The sequence below is a fragment of the Chrysemys picta genome, chromosome 1, assembly GCF_011386835.1.
Source record: "Chrysemys picta bellii isolate R12L10 chromosome 1, ASM1138683v2, whole genome shotgun sequence".
NCBI lineage: Eukaryota > Metazoa > Chordata > Testudines > Emydidae > Chrysemys > Chrysemys picta.
In genome coordinates, this window is record NC_088791.1 from 122,729,265 (window position 1) to 122,752,776 (window position 23,512).

General features: G+C 41.1%; 1 protein-coding gene across 16 annotated transcripts in view; it reads right to left on the bottom strand.

Moving 5' to 3' along the window:
* The window catches only part of ITPR2 (inositol 1,4,5-trisphosphate receptor type 2), a 337,706-nt gene that overhangs the window by 229,254 nt on the left and 84,940 nt on the right, over window positions 1-23,512 (bottom strand). For 14 of the 16 annotated variants that reach the window (XM_065569077.1, XM_065569053.1, XM_065569071.1 and 11 more), the window contains exon 10: window positions 4,333-4,377. In XM_065569077.1, coding sequence (XP_065425149.1) covers window positions 4,333-4,377 — 45 coding nt within the window. Of the gene's footprint in view, window positions 1-4,332; window positions 4,378-4,469; window positions 4,553-23,512 lie in introns of those variants that run through there. The other 2 variants (XM_065569092.1, XM_065569086.1) reach the window with 2 other exon arrangements.

The following is a 23,512-nucleotide window of genomic DNA, read 5'->3' on the forward strand; positions in this document are numbered from 1 at the left end:
ATATGTTAACCCAGTTTAGTAGGCTCTTATAAAACCAGCATTTTCATATGGCAGTAATGTGAACAGAACTCTTTAGGTTAGAGGAGTTAAAAAATTCTATATGAAAAATGAGTAGAGTAAATTAATGGCCACCCTTGGCTCCTGCATTTTACTGAACCCTGGCAGACAGCACGGCAGTTAGCCTCCTATAACACCTTCCCTATTGACTCATTTGTGAGTCATCCCATTTTTAGCAGAGACATCACGTTGCAATTCTGTTGTTAGGAGCCAGAGACATTCTGTAAGAAACAATGTATGCGTTTTCAGAGCTGATTCAGACCTGTGTGCAACAGCAGAATAATAATAAAGTGCCAGCATCCGTGTGTGTGTGTGTGTCTCTCTCTCTCTCTCTCACTGCAAGTGCAGAGCCTCTCAAGTGGTCTGACTGCTGGCTTTATAGAAGCACAGAAACGCTACCATTTTAAAGCTAAAGACACTTATTTTTAAATTGTGCTTTTTGGATTATTTATTACCAAATTAATTCCTAGCTGAGCCTTTTAAAATACTGCTCCACTTGTTTAAACCAGATGACTTGCATTACACATAATGAAATTTTAATTGAGAGTATTTTTTTTAAACAAGCTCAGTTGCTGGAAGCCAAAAGAAAAAAGCCTTTAGAGACACAGTATTTTTTAAAAAATTCCACCTGGGAATTATATATGAAAGAAAACACTCACTGGGTCAGATCCTCAGCTGGTGTAAAGCATAACTCCATTGAACTCCATGGAGCTATGCCAAACTACACAAGTTGAGGATCTGGCCTTTTGGTTCCATGGCAGAAATGCCCTATTTATTCAAGCAAAAATAAATAAATATTAATCACCTCCAAGAAATCACAACAACAGTAAACGCCAGTTTGGAAATACTTAGGGTTAGTGCTATCTCACAAAGATTCATTTGTGAGGGAGTTAGTTTACCCTTCCAAAGGCGGCAGCCTTTTAAGGGAAAGGAATTAATGAATCCCAGGTTCCCAGCTGTTCTTGACATTTTCCCAATGTTTATGGTGTCCCTGTGGATGCTGTACATTTGTGTGATTGGAAATAATAGACTTCTTTGCAGCATAATACACCAATACTGAATTTAAATGGGAGCTGCAACATACAGCGCTGACTTTTTGATGCACTATCCATTATAACCTTCCAATCTTCAAAAGCTGGAGAAGGCAGCATTTAATAAAGGCTTCTAAATTACAGGAAGACCTTCATGTTACATAGTCTCTTGGGCTTTGGAGGGGAAAAATATGTAACAAGTGTATTGACCTATTCATTGTAAGGCCAAATATTACCAGAAACCAAAACGGGATTTTTAAAACTCTTCTTCACTAGGCAATTTTGCAGGATTTTCAAAAGAGCCTAAAGGTAACATTTTTAAAAAAGAGACAAAGTGACTCAACTCCCTTTTTAAAAGTGAATTAGGCCCTTAAGAGCCTAAATCTTATTGATTTGTGATATATTTGTAATATTGAGACTCCTAAGTGTCAGATTCACTTTTGAAAAATGGAACTTAAGACTCCTAAGTCACTTAGGCACTTTGAAAATTTTATCCAAAGAGAATTAAGTGCCCCATTCCCCATTGAAATCCAATGAAATTGGGGTGCCTAACTTGCAAATAGGGTGCTTGTTTGTCACCAGCGCAGAGCTCTAATTATTAGAGCACTGGAAAATGAACCCCAATATTGCATGGAGGGATGAGTGAGTTACTTCTGGTTTGTTTTTTATATACATTGGAAAAAGCTTCCAAACTGACAAACCTGCAGACCATAGACCTCTAACTTTATTTTACCTTAGAAGCTACAGCCTGGGAAGCAACAGAACAGGCTTCCCCATGCCAACTTTGTCAATGGTAAGCACTCAAAAATCATGAGCCAAGCCCAAAAAAGTAATACATTTGGCTTAAAAATCATGAGCTGTTTAAAAAAAATTTGAGTTCTTTTTATTAGACTTCTAGGTTTCTGTGCCTTTAGGGTGCACTTGGTTCACATATACAGACTTTTCTACACAACCATGAGGGCTAGAAATAGATCTAAAAAAAAAAAAAAAAAAAAAAAAAAAAAAAAAAAAAAGCAAGATTCTCAGCTGCAGGAGTTGTGGCTTTGAAAAAAAAAAACACTAATTATCACAAGACTCAGGATAAAATCATGAGTTCCAATAGTGCCACAGTGTAACTGGATAGCAGAATGGAAAATTGCATAAGAATGCACAGTTCTTCTGTTAAGAAACACTAGCTTCAGTTGCTTGCACTAAGATTCAAAGTAGTTACTGCTGAATCATGCTAGCAGATGGGGCCAACTAGCTCCAACCTGGATATAAAAGAAAGGAGGACCCAGAGGTAACTAGGACAGAGGAGGTCCTGGAAGGAAATCCTAGGAGTGACTAGGTTGAGGTTTATGTTGAGTTAGTATTGCTGAGTTACCAATAAAGCCATACATCAGGAAGTGTGTTGTCAATCCTCACAGCATTGAGCATTTTTATTAAAGCTCCAACTCCTGGAGTCATGTGATTATGTCAGAACCTCAGCAATCGTTTTTAAAAGTTTTTAGCACAGAGAAAAGCTTGAAAACGAGTTCCCTAAAGGCTTAAAAAACAAGAGGCAAATAAAAAGGTCCCCATATTTATTTTTTAAAACCTTGTGGTTTTTAAGTCAGTCTCATAATTTGTGGCCGGTGAGCGAGACAGGACTGACTGACTATTTTGAACACTTGGATTGGTTGGTAATAGATTCCCAATAGGCTTTAACTCAACCACCTTAGCATGTGCTAACATACAACTTGCCTTGCCGTGACTAGAGAGTTTTAGAAGTTGTGAGTTACATCGAGCTAGCTAACATGATCTATCACATCTTTAAATCCTAGGCAAGGCTAGGCCACAGAGGGTATGTCTACACTGCAATTAAAAACCTGCAGCTGGCCCGTGTCAACTGACTCAGGTTCACAGAGCTTGGGCTAAGGGGCTGTTTAATTGCGGTGTGGATGTTCGGGCTTGAGCAGCAGCCCAAGCCCTGGGACCCTCCTACCCTGCCAATCCTAGAGCCCAGACACCAGCCCGAGTGTCTACACTTCATTAAACAGCCCCTTAGCTCAGCTGGCACGGTCAGCCACAGGTTTTTGATTGTAGTGTAGACATACCCACGGCGTCTATATGCTCTGCTTTGGATGGGGTAGGATCTGTAAGCCAAAGCGTTTACACACTCTATTGTGCCTTTACTGTGATTTGAAGAAAATCTCTAGGGATGCTAGGGTAGCTCAGTCTCATTGCTCCATGTATTAGCTTATAAGCTTCTTTATAAGGGTCCAACCCTGAAAACACATACATTTGGGAGTAACACTTACTGCTATGAAAAGCCCCACTGACTTTGCCAGTACGCGTCATGCACTGGATTAAATGTTTGAGAGTCAGACCTTAGGCTGTCAGCTCCTTTTGGACCGAGACTTTGTCTGCTCTATGACCTGTACAGCTCTAAGCACAGATTCAGAACTCAACAAATAACCAAGTTTATTTTGTCCTTGGTCTCTTTGCTGAAGAGCCCAGTGCTAAAGGGCAATGTGGAAATCTGTCTACTTTGAGAAGAATTAAGACAACCAATTAATGTCACATATGCAACCACCAGGCAATATCAACTGGTTAATACCAATTACCAGCTGGTACATGCCGATATGACACCGGCTTCAACCAAGTAACTTAGACATGAAAGACACCCTAGCCCGTTACCAATCCCTGAACAACTCAGTCCCCAATCTAGTATAGAGGTGTCAGTGTTCCATTTGCCATCTGAAACCAAACATTTTTATTAAGTAAGAGAAAAAACTTTTCCTAACAAAGAGTTCTTAGTTGTGCTTTTGTTTCTACAGTAGATGAGAGAGCCCAAGCTTGGTGGTAGCAGAATTCAAAGCAGCAGGAAATCTACTCTAATAGAGGCGATGGTAATCAAAAGTGCTGCTATAACCTTTTCAATACTCTGTGACCCTCTTCTTTTTCCCTTTCCTTCTCCTGCTTTACGGAGAATTGAAAATGTTTTGGCCTTATAGGAAAAGGTGAATAGGCAAATACCACCACCACCACTTCGCAGTTCTATAGGACTTTCCACCCAAAGATTTCAAAGCACTTTACGAACATTAATGAATTACACCTGCCAGTACCCTGATGGGCTACAATGAGACACCAAGAGTCTGAATAATGTGCGTTTTATATGTAAGTAAAACAAAAATATCCCTTGCACCCGGGGCTGATACTTTATATTAGATTGATAATACAACAAAACATCCTGCAGTACATTTAAAGAAAACATTCCACGTACCATGACCTTTCCTTCAGTATTCCCATCTGGATAGTGTGGATTAAGCTGAAAAAAAAAAAAGCATTCATTATAACTTTGTTTCATTATTTTTTACACTGATTTTATACTCAGCAAGTATCCGATTTTTGCTCAGTCACCTATTATGTACATTGGCTCAGCGGTTAAAGCTAGCATCTGCAAATCAAAATTCCAGGGTTCAGTTCCACTGGCTATATCTTCACTGCAAAAAAAAAAAAAAAAAAAAAAAAGGGGGGGGGTGATTTTTCATCAAGATAGAGCTAACTGTGTAAAATCCTAGTCTAGACAAGGCACGGGTAATTTTTATCTCAATGTAGCCAGTCAAACTCAACACTTCTCCTCCTACCTGGGGTTGCCCTTGACTAACTACACAGAGGTAAAACTAAAATTTTTACAAAGAGAGAGAGAGCACACTAAACACAAACTCTTTTGCACTGAAGACAGTCAAGTGGACAGTGTTTAACTGCTGGGGGACTCAGTTTAGCCATTATTACTGGAGATGATAATGCTTACTTACATCGTAGTGGGGTTGTGAAGCTTAATGCATTAAACTATTGTGAAGTGGCGCGAGATGCTTGGGTGAAAGATGCTACACAATAATAAACACAAAGTATTATTGTTTAACAGCATTTAATACAATTTAACTTTTGGCATTGGAGGACATAGGCAAGGAGATGATCGTTTATGTAGGTAGACATAAATCCAGACAAACACCTACACACAATGGTTGCACATAAAAACTTTCGAGAAAGATAATGAAACAATTCTACCTCAGTATTTGCAGCATTCCCCAGTATTAAAAATACCTATGAAACATTGCAAATACTGAGATGACATTATATAGTTATCTAAACAAGTCAGTTTTAAACATGAGCAGTGTGGGTGCGCATGTATGAAGGTTATAAGTATGTATAATGGTTTTACTGGCATAAGTCTGAGGTAGCCAAGGGTACATCTACACTGCAAAAAACCACCACACCCATGGCAGAAAATCTCAGAATCCAGGTGTACGGACTTTGGCTCAGGCAACAGCACTCAAAATAGCAGCATAGACATTCCTGCTCAGGCTGGAGTTTGGGCTCTGAAACTCAGCAAGGGAGGTGGGTCTCAGTCTGAACTCCACTCCACGTGAGAACATGTACACTGCTATTTTTAGTGCCATAGCACAAGTCTGTAGGCCCAGTGCGGAGACTCAGTGCCACAGGCTGGTGGGGGGGGGGGGCATTTTCCAGTGTAGATATACCCAAAATTACCAAAGTGGTGAAGCCACATGTAACTTAATAGGTCAACCCAAATTAAGTGTCAGTAAAACCGTTTTATACCACACCATCATGATTTCTGCATATGTCAAATATTTCACAGAAAACTACTGTAGAAATGTTTTTACTGAGTTCTTAAACATTTTATTGATACTATATTTTTCATATCCTTCCCCCTGTAAAGCCAGGCTCCCCTTGTGCCATACATCCTAGTGCACAGGCCTGAGAGGGAGAGGAAAGTGCTAACCAATACTCTTTTGGAAACTCCTAGAAAACTACCTATGTAATGATGTCATGATTTTATGGTGTGATATCACAGTAAGATTACTGACCAAATGACTGCTCTGTCTGACTTCGGTATTTCCTTTAGCCAGCATGACAGGCTTGAAAGTCTGTTTTAACAGCTTGTTTTCTTTCTGCTATGATGCCCACTCTAAATCCTGTCTCAAGCTCTTGCTCCCCATAACGTCCCAACTAGAACTCCCAGATAGCTCTGTTACACAGAAACAGGAATGGGAGAATGAGGATAATCAATGGGACATGGTAATACCAGGATACAAAATATACAGGACTGTCAAAGTTGGTCACACTGGTGGGGGAGTATATGTAAAAGAAAGCACAGAGTCAAATAAGGTAAAATATTAAATGAAACAAACTGTAACATAGAATCTCTATAGCTAGAAATTCCATGCTTGAACAATAAGAGTACAGCAGAAGGAAAATACTACTGACCATTGACCAGGATGGTGATGGAGATTGTGAAATGCTACAGGAGGGTAGCGAGGCTACAAAAGCAGAAAGCTCAATAATAATGGAGGATTTAAATGATCTCCATATTGACTGGGTACGTGTCACTTCAAGAAAGGATGCAGAGGTAAAATTTCTAGATCCCATAAGTGACTGCTTGTTGCTACAGCTAGCCCTGGAACCTACAAGCAGAGAGGCAATTCTTTATTTAGTCCTCAGTGGAGCACAGGAGCTGGTCCAAGAGGTGACCATAGCTGAACTGTTCGATAATAGCAACTATTAGATCATTAAAATTAACATCCTTGTAGAGGTGATAAAAAACCCACCATGGTAACATTTAACTTTAAAAAGGGGAGCCCAATGAGGATGCTTGTTAGACAGAAATTAAGAGGACCTATCACAAGGATTAAAAGCTTGCAAGCAGCATGGGGATTACTCAAATGCACCATAATAGAGGCTCAGACTAAATGTATAACCCAAATTAGAAAAGACAGACAGAGACCAAAAGAATACCACCCTGTTAAGCAGCAAAGTAATGGAGGCAGTTAGGGGCAAAAAGGCATCCCTTAAAATTTGGAACTAATGGTAGTACATAACCTATCACTAAAACAAGCCTCTGGACCAGATGACTGGAAGATAGCTAAGGTAACCCCAATTTTTTAAAAGGGGCTCTCAAGGTGATCCTGGCAATTACAGGCCAGTAAGCCTAACTTCAGTACTAGGCATATTGGTAGAAACTATAGTGAAGAACAGAATTATCAGACTCATAGATGAACACAATGTGTTGGGAAAGAGACAACATAGCTTTTGTAAAGGGAAATCATGCCTCACCAATCTGTTAGAATTCTCTGAGGGTGTCAACAAGCATGTAGACAAGGGTGATCCAGCTGATATAGCATACTTGGATTTTCAGAAAGCCTTTGACAAAGTCTCTCGCCAAAGGCTCTAAAGGAAACTAAGTAGTCATGGGATAACAGGGAAGATCCTCTTGTGGATCAGTAACTGGTTAAAAGATAGGAAACAAAGGGTAGGAATAAATGGTCAGTTTTCACAATGGGAAGAGGTAAACAGTGGAATCCCCCAGGGATCTGTGCTGTTCAGCATATTCATTAATGATCTGGAAAAGGGTCAGACAATGAAGTGGCAAAGTTTGCAAACAATACAAAATTATTCAAGATAGCTAAGTCCAAAGCTGACTGCAAAGAATTACTGTGGGATATCAAAAAACTGGGTCATTGGGCAACAAAATGGCAGATGAAATTCAACACTGATAAGCGCAAAGTAATGTACATTGGAAAAAATAATTGCATCTACACATATATAACAATGGGTTCTAAAGGTTTCAGAGTAGCAGCCGTGTTAGTCTGTATCTGCAAAAAGAAGAACAGGAGGACTTGTGGCACCTTAGAGACTAACAAATTTATTAGAGCATACGCTTTCGTGGACTACAGCCCACTTCTTCGGATGCATATAGCTATATGCATCCGAAGAAGTGGGCTGTAGTCCACGAAAGCGTATGCTCTAATAAATTTGTTAGTCTCTAAGGTGCCACAAGTCCTCCTGTTCTTCTTTTTAATGGGTTCTAAATTAGCTGATACCACTCAAGAAAGAGATCATGGATAGTTCTCTGAAAATTTCCATTCAGTGCGCAGCAGCAGTCAAAAAAGCTAACAGAATTCCAGGAACTATTAGGAGAGGGACAGAAAATATTATAATGCCACTATATAAATCTATGATGCACCCACACCTGGCATACAGTGGCCAGTTCTGGTTGCCCCATTTCAAAAAAGATATAGTGGAACTGGAAAAGATTCAGAAAAGGGGCAACAAAGATGATCAAAGGCATGGAATAGCTTCCATACAAGGAAAGACTAAAAAGATTAGGGTGTTCAGTTTACAAAAGAGACAATTAAGAGGGTATGTGATAGAGGTCTATAAAATCATGAGGGTTATTTCACCTTTTCCACAATATAAAAACCAGAGGGGACAGGATGACTTTAATAGGTAGCAGGTTCAATACAAAGGAGAGGAAATACTTTTTCATGCAACACACAATTAACCTGCGGAACTCATTGCCAGGGAATGTTGTGATGACCAAAAGTATAACTGGGTTCAAAAAAAGAACTGGATAAGTTCATGGAGGATAATTGTTGATTCAGGCACCTCATGCCATCAATGGCTATTAGCCAAGACAGTCAGGGATGTAACCTCATGCTTGAGGCAATCATAAGTCTTTGACTGCCAGGAGCCGGGAGGGGAAGATGGGGTGAATCTCTCCAAACTTCCCTGTTCGGTACACTCCCCATGAAGCTCAAGTACTGGCCATTGTTGGAACACAGGATACTGGGGTAGGTGGACCATTGGTCTGACCCACTATGACCATTCTTATACGAGTGAGAGAGTCAACTGAACAACCAAACAACTAAATATAAGAGACTTATTCAAAATGACCTTGTGCTGTTATAGGTGTGATGGTGGCAGACCAGGTGCCAGCTCATGCCAAGCCCCTAGGCCTCACTGAACACTGACAAATGCATACCTGGAAACCAGTCTGGCTCATCTGTGTGTTAGTATTTTTTATAACTCTAGCATGTATTTGAACATGTGTTAAGACTTCATAAAATACTTGTAGGATGCTGCATGTATTACTCTTACTTATATCTGTATCCCATGTTACAATAAATATTTAAGTGTTTGCTCTGTAACTATAAAAATGCTTCCTAAGACTGTAAACCCCCTACAGTCAGGGGAGAAGCATGGCCAGGTGTGAAATATTAGTTTACCACAAGAGGGGTCATCTCCTCCTCAACACAAGAATGCCTATAGACACCAGACAAGGCATTGTGGAACACCAGGGGACAAAAGACTTTGTTGATTGCTTTCCCACACCTCTGAAGAGGCTATATGCACAAGCCCTCGTCCCATCACAGCTCGAATGGTGGGGGAAGGGAATAAAAATGCCTGACCAGAAGAAACTTTATTCCTCTGCTGCTTGAACTCTGAGGGATGAAGATTTCTAAGCATGAACAAGTGGTCCTCAGCTGTTTCGCTTGAGTTAGCCTAAACATACAGAGTTGGCATGTTATAACAGCTTCTATTACCTTTTGAAACCTGACCGTAACTCATTTGTGTGTGTATGTTTACCGGCTTTAACCTTGTAAATAACTAATTTATTTTTCCTAGTTAATAAACCTTTAGTTTACAGGATTGGCCACAAGCACTACTTTTGGTTTGAGATCTGAAGTACCACTGACCTGGGGTAAGTGACTGGTCCTTTAGGACTGTGAGTAACCTGAATATTGATGTGACATTTGGTGTAAGGGACCATCCGTCACAAAAGGCAAGCTTGCCGGGGCAGCAAGATAGACCAGGGTGCCCAAGAGGATCATCTGTGACTCCATGTTAAGGCTGTGACAGCGCTTTAGGTGTTCACATTTGCTACGTGGTTGATGAAATCTAAGTATAGAACACACAACCAATTTGGAGTTTGTGCATTGTTTTTTGACAGTCTGTCCTGAGGATGGTACTCTCAGTGGTGAGCCACACCAGACAGCATGACCATAGATTTTTTTTTTTAAGTTTTCTCGCATTTACGCCAAATCAAATGTTATTACTATTATTTATTATTTGTATTGTGACAGCCCCTAGGAACCCAGTCATGAACCAGGACTCCATTGGGCTAGGTGCTGTACAAGCACAAAACAAAAAGATGGTCCCTGCCCCAAGGAGCTTGAAACAAACAACTTAAATAAGATTAATTTAAGTGCCAGTTCCAAAAACACAACTTGATTCTCGAGGTCATGATGGGTTCTTCCCACTTAGTCCACCATCAGGAGCAATAAATGTTCTCAGGCCATATTCTGCACTGTTACACCTATGCAAACTCCACTGTCTTCAACAGAAGTGCACAGATGTAACTGGGAGCAGAATTTGATCCTACAATCAGAACTTAGTTAACAGTTCTGTTGATAACACACACAAAGAAAAGCAAACTGGCTCAACTTTTAGTTTTGGTACTGGAGGAATCAGAGAAAACTTTAAATACAGAGCAAATTCTTCAACTAACATTAATCTGCATAGCCTTGTTGATGTCTATGGGGCTCCCCATGGGGCTAGCAGTCTGCTTGGGCAGATCACACTGCAGGATTGGGGCCTTCAATTTTGCCATTTTTGAGTTACTTCTGCACAGAAAAATTAGGCTTTTTTTTATAAAAACAATAAAAACTAGTAAAATATTTTCCCCACTTGCTTTGTTAAAAATGATTAAACAGATTATGCTCAAACTTTCCAGAATAATTCAATTTTGAACTGATCGAATGAAAACAGAAGACAAAAAAAAATCTGAGGTGCATCTTTAATTACAGTATTCTTCCTACTACCACAAAAGCCATAATAACCACCACAAAGTTCTGTTAGGATCAAGTCTTAATGCTTCAAATCCATTCCTTTCCCTGATTTATAAAATACACTGTCAGGGTCCCTCAAACAGCCTAGCAAACAATAGAATCGCAAATAGAATGCTAGTAAAAAATTCCCTCCATTATTGTAGAAATCCAGAATTTCTCTGCAGATATTTAGACTGTAAATATGAAAACAGAACTAAAATGGGCCCCAGTTGAGCTAAATCATCCTTCAGGCATTTTCAGGTCAATGGAGCTGTTACAGTCGCAGTGTTACTTTAGCATACAGAACTGTATTTCAACAAAACAGCCAGCACAAGGAGAAGTATGCAGCCAATATATAGTATGATTGCCATGCATTGTGAATTACATAGCTCAGATCAGCGGGACTGTATAAATCATTATTTAAACAGCTTCATTGTGTGCTACTTTTTTGAAGTAGATACAGTATGTTTCCAACAGCTCCTTTTGTAATGCAGAACAACTCAACCACACTAGGCCTCCACAGCTTGTATTTCAACAATTTCAGACTTAGGCATTTTTAGCTTATGCGAGAAATAAAAATAAATAAATAAATAAATAAATAAGTACAATAGTCTGGGCTTCAGACCTCTAATTATTGAAGATCGATTAAGAGAAAGACTAGAAAATGTGTTTCATTATGTGGCAAGCTTTGTGCCACTTCAGTTCCATACCTAAAGACTGACCCAGCAAATGCACAAGTAACTATAGAGCAATCATCTTATAAGGGCATATCCTGGTTCCTGTGCCATACCCGAATAAAGAGGGTTAACTAAGCAGTCATAAGGAAAGCCGCACTCTGCAGCAACTCCTGCAGACTCAGAGCTAGCGGAATCAGTGTGGATGCGATGCACGCATATGGGGGAGATTTTGCATGTAGTTAAGCAGTCACAGATTCATCAGACCCAGCTCTGCACAACAACCAGCCCACCTCTAACCACCAGATTCTCATGGAGTGGATGAAGTACAGCTGTTTCATTTCTTTCATAAAACAGCACGATGAGCTATATTCTGCCTTGATGCACGTGTGCGCACACAGCTCACACTGACGTCAATAGGCATTGTGAGAGTTTTCCTCCAGAATATGGTCCTACGAGCATGTGCACGCTGGTAATTGTAACAGCAATTTGCACCGTGTAATTCATTGGAACAGTTTGTGACTGATTCTAGTTCACCAGGGAGCTGAAACTGCAAGGGGACGAGAGCTTTGAGAGTGGTTACTGAATGGAAATCCAAGGAAGAGAGGGTGCTCAGCACCACCTGAAGGATCTCAGCACCTCACAGGATTGAACAATTAAAAAGGAGTTTCAATGAAACAGAATTCACTAGCTCAGCATCTACAATAAGAGGGATTCACAGTGTACAGAATGTAATACCTTCTTTTAAATCTAGACAGTACTAGTAAATACTGTCATCTGCAGAGTGTTACGTACTCCGACTGTGACCCGTGTACGTTTTATATAACGTGCTGGCTAAGTGTGAGATGTCTCACTCTAGCGGCTAGTCCATGTAAAGGATAAAAGAGCTTCGCTCCAGTTGAAAAGATCTGATGTTGGTGCTGAAGTTCCCATGCTCAACACCTGTTGACAGTGTGCGCTGGTAGAGACTTTCACAAAGTGGTGGCCCATGAGATGACCTATCATTCATATTGTGGGAGCACCCTGGGGCCCCAGATGAGATCAGGGCTGCTGTATTGCGCACTGTTACAAACACTTAGTAAAAGGTCGTCCTACCCCGAAAAGCTTACAATCTAAATAGGTAAGACAGACCAAGAGTGAAAGACAGAAGGCATTATTAGTCCCATTTCACAAATGGGGAACTGAGTCAGAGACAGTGCTTTTTAAGTGACTTTCCCAAGACCACACAGGAAGTCAGTTGCAGAGCCAGGACTTGAACTCCTGAATTCCAGCCCAGTGCCTTACCCACATGAGCATCTTCCTTCACATTTCATTTGCTTAGAGGAGCATGTAATACTGTGCCCAAACATGTTGTATTTTACCTATAGAAGCTTGTCCATAGAAAGGATAAGAGCCTGCTATTACCACCAGTTAAGGGAGCTACTTTATTAGATCAAATGGTAAAAGACCTAGTGCTGAAGGTCCCAAGCTCTATCCCCCATTGACCACTGGAGGTTCATCACACTTACTGTAGTCAAAATAAAGTTTTTGAGTTTCCTAAGGGTGTGAATCATCTTGAATCCTCTGCTAAGGACATATTGTTGGCTATATTAAAGTCTCGTTAATATTTTGTTGCCATTTTCCTTCATCTCTGTGTCATAAGATATATTTTACATCTAGCAATTTAAATTACATATTTCAGCTTATATTGCAGATGAGTGGCTTGAAATTTTCACATTTAGAAAATAAGTTGCTTTTAAAAACAGGGAAATACAGTTCAAGTGTCTGAAAAGGCTATTTGGAGATGCTCCCTAATTAAGGGGAAGATAAAAAACCATACTGATTTAACCAAATTTTGTTTCGAAGGAAAAGAACATTTAAAATGTCAATCCGGGGAAAAAACAAAGTTGCCAAATTTCAACTCAAGAAGCATTTTAATGGCTGGGTTAAAAACGGGATTTCTAATGGAAACACTGACAGACAAAGAATGAAAGGAGATCATTCAAACACAAAGCAGTTTCCATTTCATTTGATATCCAACTCATTAACACTGTACCCAATCAACAGGAGCAACATGCTAAAAGAAAAAAAAAAATACACTTCCCAAATCTTTCATCTTCATTAGGCTTGCTTTGTTCTCTGCTAACAGTACACTGATTAGCTTTCAATACATCCAAAGGACTTTTGCACACATTCAACAGAACTTTTATTATATTAACTTTCTGGAAAAATATTGGTTATGTCTATGCTTAAATAGATTCTGTACAACATCCCTGAAGCATTTGGCACAGAGTTCCTGATTGATCATTAGATACGATACTCTAGACAAACTTCCTTGGAAGTAGGTTTAAATTCTCAAAGCCTTTACTGGGGGATTTTTTTTAAATAAGCCTTGTTTTCTCTTCCTGGCTAAAGAAGAGTTGGATTGAAGGCACTGCTTTGAAAACATACTAAACAGACCAGAGCAGTGTCCAGGGAGAAAACACCACTGTTAAAGCTACTTTGTGATTCATAAGTGGTATTAATTGGACAGAGACACTCAGTGCAGAATTTCCCCTGTGCAGATAAACAATAGGCCAGTGGAAAGCTGGAACAGAATTAGCTCTAACCCATCCTGTGCCAGCTCTTCCCCAATCCCTGGTGTAAGAAGAAAGAGGAGGTGGCATATCAGGGGTATTTCAGGAAGAAGGGGGAAGTAGCAGAGCACAACTCTGCTATGCCCAAATTTCCTTTGATTTAAGATGGGGGCCTTGTTCCAGTGGCATCAACTGCAGCTGTTCCGACGAAGCTCTAATTTGTTCAGGGGAAGCATGGTTGAGGATCAGGAAGCCACAATTGGCTCCATATACTCCCCCCGCCCCGTCCCCTATTGTCCTAATGGAACTCGGGCATGGTGGAGAACCTGCCCCAGGGGTTCTGATTCTCAGCTCCATCCAAAGTCTGCGAAGCACAGGATGTGAGGGGGAGGAAAGTGCAAGCTCCCCTTGCACTTTCCTGTATGTGAGGGTAGTCCCTCAGCATAAGCTAGAACAGCCTCATGGTCCTTAGCCTCAATATCGATCACATGGAAAAAAACACATTCACCTCTTCGTGGGGTTAAGATCTCACCCTAAGTATCCTTTATAGCTTCCAGTTATCGTTCAACACAACTAGGGAAGACCAGATTTGACAGTATTGATATTTCTACAGTGAAAAACAAACAAATAAAACCCTTAAAAAGAAAAAAAAAAAAAAGCCTCTCAAATCCTTCCGGATCTTCTTCGTACATCACAAGGAAGGAAAAGTCCAATTTTTTTTTTTTAAATAATCCTCAGGTCATCTTTTAAAAAGAAAAAGATTAGTGGACAAACCCTCTAAGTTTTCGCTACCTGGAAAATGAAGCAAAATGCAATGAGTGCCAGACAGGAAAGGAAAAAACCAACAAATAATCACTTACATTCATGAAAATAAGTTGTTATAACCATTAAATAAACAATCAACATAATATTTAATGCTTCTACAATGCCTTGCATTCTAAAGTAGACACACACATATATATATATACACATACACACACAACACTGACATACATCCAACACTGGGCTGGATGCAAATAACTTGGTAGGATACTGGTACACACCTCACTACACAATACGACTTGGCTAAGCACACTTAGACAAAGCTCTTGCTCTTAGGGCCAGATTTTCAAAGATACTTGGGCATCTAAAGATGCAGAGAGGTGCCTAGTGGGATTTTCAGAAGTGCCCAAAAATAGGCTAGGTGCCTAATTCACATTGATTTAAATGGGTGTTAGATGCCTAGTCTACTTAGGTGCTCTTGAAAATTCCATTTGGCACCTGCTGGCATTTGTAGGTGCTTAAATCGCTTTGAAAATCTGGTTCTTAGTAACAAGGGATCTTGAATGTCCCAATTATTATCTACAAGCTCGAAACAAGAGAGACTAAAACTCAACCAGCAAAGTAGTTGCTAACATTGTCTCTTTAAAGAGTTATAATCAAGGGTTCATGAGCTCTGTATAACAGGTCAAAGTGCCTCTGTAAATCAGTAATCCATTCTCACTTCTTTAGTCTGTGTACGTCTTTCATCTTTATGTGCATAACTAAATTATTCTTCATTCCTTATATATTGTGGTTTCTTTCATAAAAAAAACTTGTACCCAAGACAGTTAAAAAGATACACCCTGCAGAGTGCTGGATACACACTGTAATTCTGGCACTCCCTTTGATCATAAGACCCAACTGATACAATTTATCGGAACATTATATTGACTTTTAATAAGGACATAAAGCCACTGTCTTAATAAAGAGCAGATTTTGAAGCACCCTTCAAATAACTGAGTTCTACTGTGTTGTATCATGAAACTAAATTTAAAAAAAAAAATTATTCCAGTGTGGTGGCTATCTGAGGAGTTAAGGATTGAGTGTGGACTGCCATCTGGTGGTGGTTTTTCTTGTTTGCAAACAACTGACAGGTACCCTAAGAAAAAGATAATCTATCGTCATGCTCAAATAAAGCTATTCATTCCAAGTGATTTGCTTCATTGAGATAAGGGACTTTGTAGAATTCACTACTAATCATGGCAAATCCCAAGGGGACATGGCATCCTTGTCATTTGAGCACCATCCGGATCAATCTCCAGCTAGGTCTTTAAGGTGACCTGGCTGGATATTTAGCTGATGTCTATCATGGGCAATCTTATTGTGTCCCTGAAACTTTTGTCACCTACACGATCACCGGGCTTGTAGTGGCATTCCTTGGTTCCTTCGGAATTTGTTGGTCTGCCATTCTAATAATATGGCAATACTAAGAAAGCAGTCGAAACCGAATTAGGGCTGATGGTTGCTGGGTTCAGCTTCAAATATCCTTGGTTTTGATCTTGTCCTGTTATTTAATATGGAGCAGCTGACAAAGACAATGAGAATCAAAAAAGTCAACCCAGTGTTCTTCAGCGTTCCTCAGCATCCATGTTTCACTTCCGTACCAATAACAGTTGTTTATCCAAGCTTTGTGGCAAGCTTTATGTCACACTGTCCCCACGTGACTAAGTCTCCATTATCTGCCTTATCCATGTAACAGACGTACAAGCATTTCTACCATTACAACAGCGCCTAAAGGCTGATGCTTGCACGGTGCCTTGAAAAAGTGGGCAAGAAGGTTGCTGGCAAAGACTGGCCTCTTTTTTGGCATCTTGAGCATGAAGATCCCTGACACAAATTCAAACTCCCCTTACCAAAAATTGGACGAGAGGAAGTCCAAGCGAATGGACTTTGCATGTTCTCACGGGAATTGTTTTACTGGACTATGTAGTCTGGTATCCTGTCTCAAAAGTGACCAGCACTAGCTGCTTCAAAAGAAAGAGAAGAAAACCCATTACAGAATAACCTACATATAGGGGAAATTTCTGCATTACTACAAGAAGTTAATTTTTGCTTATGTCCTAAAGCATGAGGATTGATCTCCCTTTTATGTTTTTATCCTAGCTAGCGTGGTGGATCTTACTCATAGAAGATATCTAACTCTTTTTCTAAGCCTACTACATTCCTCAATACCTTGTAATGGTTTGCTTCATGGGTTAATTATGTGTTGTTGAATTATGTGGTGTGTTCTATCAGTTTTCATTTTAAATTGCATTGGCATAAACTCACATCTGGTACCACTCTAGTTACTTTAATACTGATACAGCAGGATTCATTCGACCCTGACCATCCACATAAAGACCATACACTTTGACATTTATTATATAGTATGGTTTACTAAAACTTTTTCTTTTAAACTAACTGAGAGACATAAAATGAACAGGAATAAGTTTTAATGGATGTAGAACAGCAGTTCTCAAATTCATTTTCAAGAGAAAATGAACTTCTATCAACTTCTCTCAAACATCATGGACACAAGCTTCTCTACAGACATTTAGAATGAGTACATGGGAGGGAGAGAGGGGAAATTACCTCGGAAAGAAAGAGGAATGTGAAAAACTTTTAATGACTTCTGATGCAAGGGTTGCTGGCAAGTAGTTTAGAACAGAGTTTTGTGAAACTCACTAGTTTTGATTGAATCTGAAACTCCAAGAGAAACTCTAAACAAGCCCGTAAACCCAAACCCCAGGAGCTGCCAAACTTCACCTAGTCTGAACACAAACCCATACTTTAAACTACAGCTGACCCTGAAATACAGCTAACCTTTTGAAGAAACTGGCCCAATTTGCACGTGTACAATGAACCTCAAAACTGAGCATACTCTGTGTGGTTTGGTATTTGTAATGAACGATTCCTCCAGCTAGACTATAGTTGAGAACACAACTCTGTCTCTTGGACTGTTCGAGTTCAAGGCCCATATCCTGAATTTGATCCACGCAGGCACACCAAGATGCCTGTGCAAAGTCCCACTGAAGTCACTGGAATTTCACATGGGCACATGTGTCTGTACAGGTGGACCAGACTGCAGGATCCAAGCCTAAGCCTGTATTGAGTGAGAAATAACAAGCCAGGTTCATCTCTGGTGCAACTCCACTGACTTGGAAGGAATTACTCTGGTGTGCCAGAGAGCAGGATTTGGCCCTTGGTACTTACATTACCTTATCACAAGGATGCTGGAATCAAAAGTAAAATATGGGAAGTTATAACTGAGAATCTGACTTAAATGTAAAACAGCAACAGCAATAAAGGGGTAATAAATTGTATTTATGGGACACTCATACTTTATGGCATCCAAGTACATAAAGTATCTCAAACAAATAAAAAGCTGCCCAAGAAGATCAAAAAGGCAACATAGCCCAATAATCAAAGAGATCTATGGAACATGGTAATATATGCCTCAATAACCCATCAAACCAACCACGATATGCATAGCTCTCATAGAGGAATATAGATATCATCATATATACTATTTACAGGTGCAAATTTTAAGCGATCTTTTGGCTAATATCAAGGCTTCAATACTACAGTCTTCATGCAAAACTCCCACTGAAGTCAATGGGATTTTTGCATGAGTGAAGACCCCAGTCACATGAATTTAATACCTGATGAGTCCTCTGCCCCCATAAGCATGTGCTTAAGTCCCACTGACTTCAAAGATAAACACATGCTCAAGGGCTTTGCTGAAGCAGTGGACATGGCACTGGTCTGGGAGACAGGAGACCCGGGTTCAGTACCACTGGCCTTTGAGCAGGTCATTTCACGTCTGTTTCCCCTGCTAGCCCTTTGTCGGTCTTGTCTCTTTACACTATAAGCTTTTCAGGGCACAGGTGGTCTCTTATTCAGAATTTGTACACCTGGCAAAGTGGAGATCTGATTATAGTTGAGGCCTCTAGGTGCTACTGGAATATAACTAAAATAATAATCTGAAGACTGTATTTTGCATTTGCAAAGGGATGGATTAATGATCCAGCAGGTTGTTTTTAATCTTGAATTTCTAAAATCCTATAAAATTCAAAGTTACTAATTTAACCCCTTCAGCTTAACTCAACCAGAATATAGCTCTGGCAGAGAAAAAGACACCGTTACTGCCAGATCTGGCAATGGTATCCAAAAGCCCCATTCTGTTCAACAAAGTAAAGGAGAATTATCAGGAACTCTCCTAACAAATTCCGGGATGTCTTGTGATTTTGGTCTCCGTTTACAATGTCTCGTTGTATTATGGTTGTCTACCCAGAGGTCTCTGAACAGGGTCTGCCTTGATATTCGTACAAGTACGTATGTTCATTTTAGTGCGATAATGCATGAGTCCCACTGGAGAAGTTAAATATGAAATGATAGTCTTAACCCTGAATCTCTAGCTTGGTGCCTTTAAAGTCCTCAAAAAGCAAGTGTCGGTACAGTTTCCAATAGAGATTTCTCATTTTTGTAATCACAGAACCAGTGGCCCACACGCACGAGTATCAGAGGTGTGTGTTTTAGCTTAGCACAGTCAATAAGCCACCACCAGTTCAAAGAGACTTTTATCCTGGTGATTAGAATACCGAAAAGGTTAGGTTTGGTCATGAGAAAGACACAGCTGCCTGGGTCCTAACCCGGAGCATCTGAAATGCTGTTCATGTTGAATGCCGCCAGCTCCAAGCCAACAGAGACAGATTTGGGAGCATTCTACACTGGATACACGTACTGAAAACTACAAAAATTGGGAAATTGCCACATCATAATTTTTCACCTAACCTTACAAACCATCTGGGGAGGAGGAAGGATGACCAGATGTTGTCAGGACCGTCCCAATATTAGGGGCTTTGTTGTATAGTCAACCTATTTACTCCCCCCCACCCCATTCTGATTTTTGCTATCTGGTCACCTGGGCGGGGGGGGGGGGGGGATAATTTAAAACTGACTTGCAGAATCCGTGCTGTATCCAGTACTAGAAAAGAACCTTCGACACCACTGACTCCATGAAGATCGGAATAAAATTCTGTGAGCTGGATCTCAGCTGGTGCAAACTGGTCTAGCTCCTCTGACTTCAGATGAGGATTTGGCTCAGTTCTTTGGGGGTGAAATCCTGGCCCCACTGAAGTCAATGGCAAAATTCCCCTCGACTTCAGCAGAGCCAGGATTTCACCCTTGGATATTTCCAGCAGGGGATTTAGCTCAGTGCTGCTTTATGATTTCACTGTTTGGGGAGCATTTGGGCCTCAGGGACCAGAGTTCTGAACACTAATCACTTGGGAGTCATTCCCATCCACCCACATTTTACTGCAGAGCCCTCCAAGGGACGTACCAAACCGACGTACAGAAGGATGCAACAAGTAAACACCAGTTGTGAAACATGATTTACAATAGCTCAACTGTGACAGAACTTGTATCAATATGCTGGGGAGGAAAAAAAGTTTAAAGTTAGTCATGAATTTTTGTTTTGTTTGTGTTTATTATTCCACGCTAGATATCTTTATCATAGAGGCTTAAACAAAAACAAGTGATGCCAGCATGTGACGGGGTTGCTAATTCATGGCATGAGTAATCTCTCTCTGCTGCAAGAGTACAGATAAGCACTCAGTAAGCTTTGCCCAACTGATTTAAAAGTTACCTCACGCACATTACGTGTCTGCCTGCTTGTTTATAAATCTTTGAGGTGGATGCCTGGCTGGCGTGTCGTGCCTGACATGTGAACTGTACAAAAAGCGGTTCACAGGTTTTTATTACAGCTTTACCTTTAATATCTCCACTAGCAGATTTTTTACACTTCACAGATGCAGTAGTTAATGCTGCTTTCAAGGCACAGTGCATAACCTTTGTTCAACCTGAACTCTTTTCCAGCTGTTACTGCACTGCGTCTATGCTACTCTCCATATTGAGAATCTTATTGCCAGTGATTTCCTCAGGAAAGCCAATACAGAGGTTTAAAGATTCTAAACTTCGCTTCAGCACACACTGCCATACACCCCCATTTACCTGAAGATTTAGGATGCCCCTGTTAAAACCTTTGGACACATGACATCTGAGATGAAAGCAGAGCCAGCCAGCACTCTTGAAATGCACTTGAAAATTTCCATTCAGGTCCCCATCTTCAAAAGGGCAGTGAAGAAATGCCTCTCCTACTCTAGGCTTGTCTATTTAGTGTGCAAGCTCTTCATGGTAGATCTGTCTTTTACAACATGTCTGCATAGCACCTGGTACAACAGGGCTCTGATCTCGGTTGGGGGCACTAGCCAGCACTGTAATAGAAATAATAAATATAGAATAGAGCCAGCTGGCTTCAGACAAGCTAGACAACTGCACTCTGTGCAGTGGAGTGAGACTGGCCAGCAAGCTGCAAAGGGATTGTCACAGTTTCTGGGTTAACTGCACCTTTGATCTCCACCTTGGCTTTCATCAAGGGCACCCGCTCAAGGTTCAGGCTCCCAGCCATCACCTATCTTGGGCAGAGACCCACATCTCCCTCCCTCCAGACTGGGGTTTTAGACTTGCACAATCACTTCATTGTGATTTCCCCAGCAGGTCTTACTGGGGTCGGGCATCTCTGATTAACCTTTCCCTGGGGGCTACAACAGTGCATAGCAGTTCCCAAACAGCCTTCACAAAGCAAAATTCGTTTATTCTTTTGGGTAAAAGCAGTACAAAGAAAAATATGAAACAATAAACATTCCCTATGCTATAAATGTTCCTTGTGCTAAAAGCTTACCAGAGGTCACCCATCAGTCTTATGGGGCCTTGTAAGCCAAAGTCCTTCCAACCCTTCTGCAAAGGTTGGGGCCCCCCCTTGGAGAGAAGGTCTTGTTTACTGAATCAAAAGAAAGCTCTGTGTCAATTTAAACTCATCCTTTTTATACCAAAAGCCCCTTCTTTGTCTGGTGGTCGCAGGAAGACCCAGTTTGAACAAGTATCTGCTGGCCAACGAAGGGGTACCTCACTAAAGGTGTTTGACCTTTCAGCGACTAGCCTTAATCACTCCCTCCCTCCCCCACTGTTTTTAGTTCCTCCAGGAGCAGCTGTGCTAACCCTACCCTCCCCCACCCCCAGAGCTGTACACAATCCCTGGCCCACAACAATACAATAAAATCTATCATAAACTTCACACAATGTGGTTGCTCAAGGTCATACAGATGGTTGCAGTCAGTATCTGTCACAGCTCCCCCATAAAGTAGCAGTTAGTAGCAAAGGTGTCTGGTACCCTAGGGGTACCCACTGGCTTATTTTCTGGCCTAAGCATTGGAGACCAAATTTGCATTTCCTTTCCCATGAATCACTTCCACATCATAAGCTTGGGTCATAAGGCTCTACCATAGCAACTTGGCATCTGTCCCTTCCATCGCATGCAACCGGATGAGTGGTCAGTGTACACAGTTAAATGTCGATCAAATAGACACGGCTGCAACTGCCTGGGCGCCCACACTGTAGCCAAACATTCTTTTTCAGTTGTTGAATGGTATTTTCTGTTGGGGAAGCAATTTCTTGCTCAAATACTCAATGGGGCATCACCCCACTTTTCATCATTTTGCACCAACACAGCCCCAAACCCTGCGTCAGAGGTGTCTGTGAACACCATAAAAGGCTGTTAAAGTCTGGGCTTACCAGAACCAGGTCCGTACTTAAGGGCTTCCTTCAGATCACAGACGGCTTGTTGACACTTTGTCTGGCTTCTCTATTTTACACGGATCAGTGACAGCAGCAGTCAGAGTACTAAAGCAAGGGACGAATCTCCTGTAATACCACTTTTGCTGTGCCCACCTTGCATTTCTCCATCTTTACCGCCAGGGCCGCTGTCTGAATGCTGTGTAGCACCCTTCTTACATGGGTCATGGGCTTTTCCAATGTCTGGCTGAAGTTAAAAATATTATCTATGTAGCCAGGGCAAACTCATCCACCCCCATCCAATAACTGATCTACCAGCTGCTGAAAGGTAGTCACAGCCCCCTTGAGGCCAAAAGATGGGACCAGGAACTCCGAGAACCCTACTAGGGTGAAAAACGCCATTTAAGCCCTGGATCAGAGTCCAAAGGCACCTGCCAATAATCTCTAGTAAGGTCAATTGTGGTCAGAAATTGGGCTCTTCCCAACTAGTCCAGTATCTCGTCTGTTTTAGGCATGGGGAATGCATCAGACAGAGTGATGGTATTGAGCTTTCAATAATTCACACAGAATCTCATTGACCCATCTTTCTTAGGTACCAATACAACAGGGGATGACCAGGGACTACTTGATCACTGGATCGTCTCTAACTCTAGCATATCAGCTATTTCTTGCCCCAAGCTCTGGGCTGTTTTCCCGGTAACCCTGAAAGGATGAACTTTTAATTAGACCCTTAGGTCCATCTCTACCTGATGGACAACAAGCGAGGTGTGTCCAGGCTTACTGGAAAACACCTGGTGTTTGGCCTGCAGTACCCTCGTGATCACTGCTTGCTGTTGGGCATGTACAATCTAGGGAGAGGTTGGCCCCTGTTCCTGCCACCAGATCTATTGCGGGGGGGGGGGGGGGGGGATGCTCTCTCTGTCTTCCCAGTGCTGGCACATGGCCAGGACCTGATTCTCACTGTCAGAATATGGTTTCCTCACATTCACATGATGCAGTTGGATCTGGCGTGAGCAATCAGACAGCTCCACCACATAGTTCACTTCACTGAGCTATTAGATTATTTTAAAGTGGCCTTCACAGGCTGCCTGGAGTTTATTCCTTGGCACTGGAATGAGCACCATAAT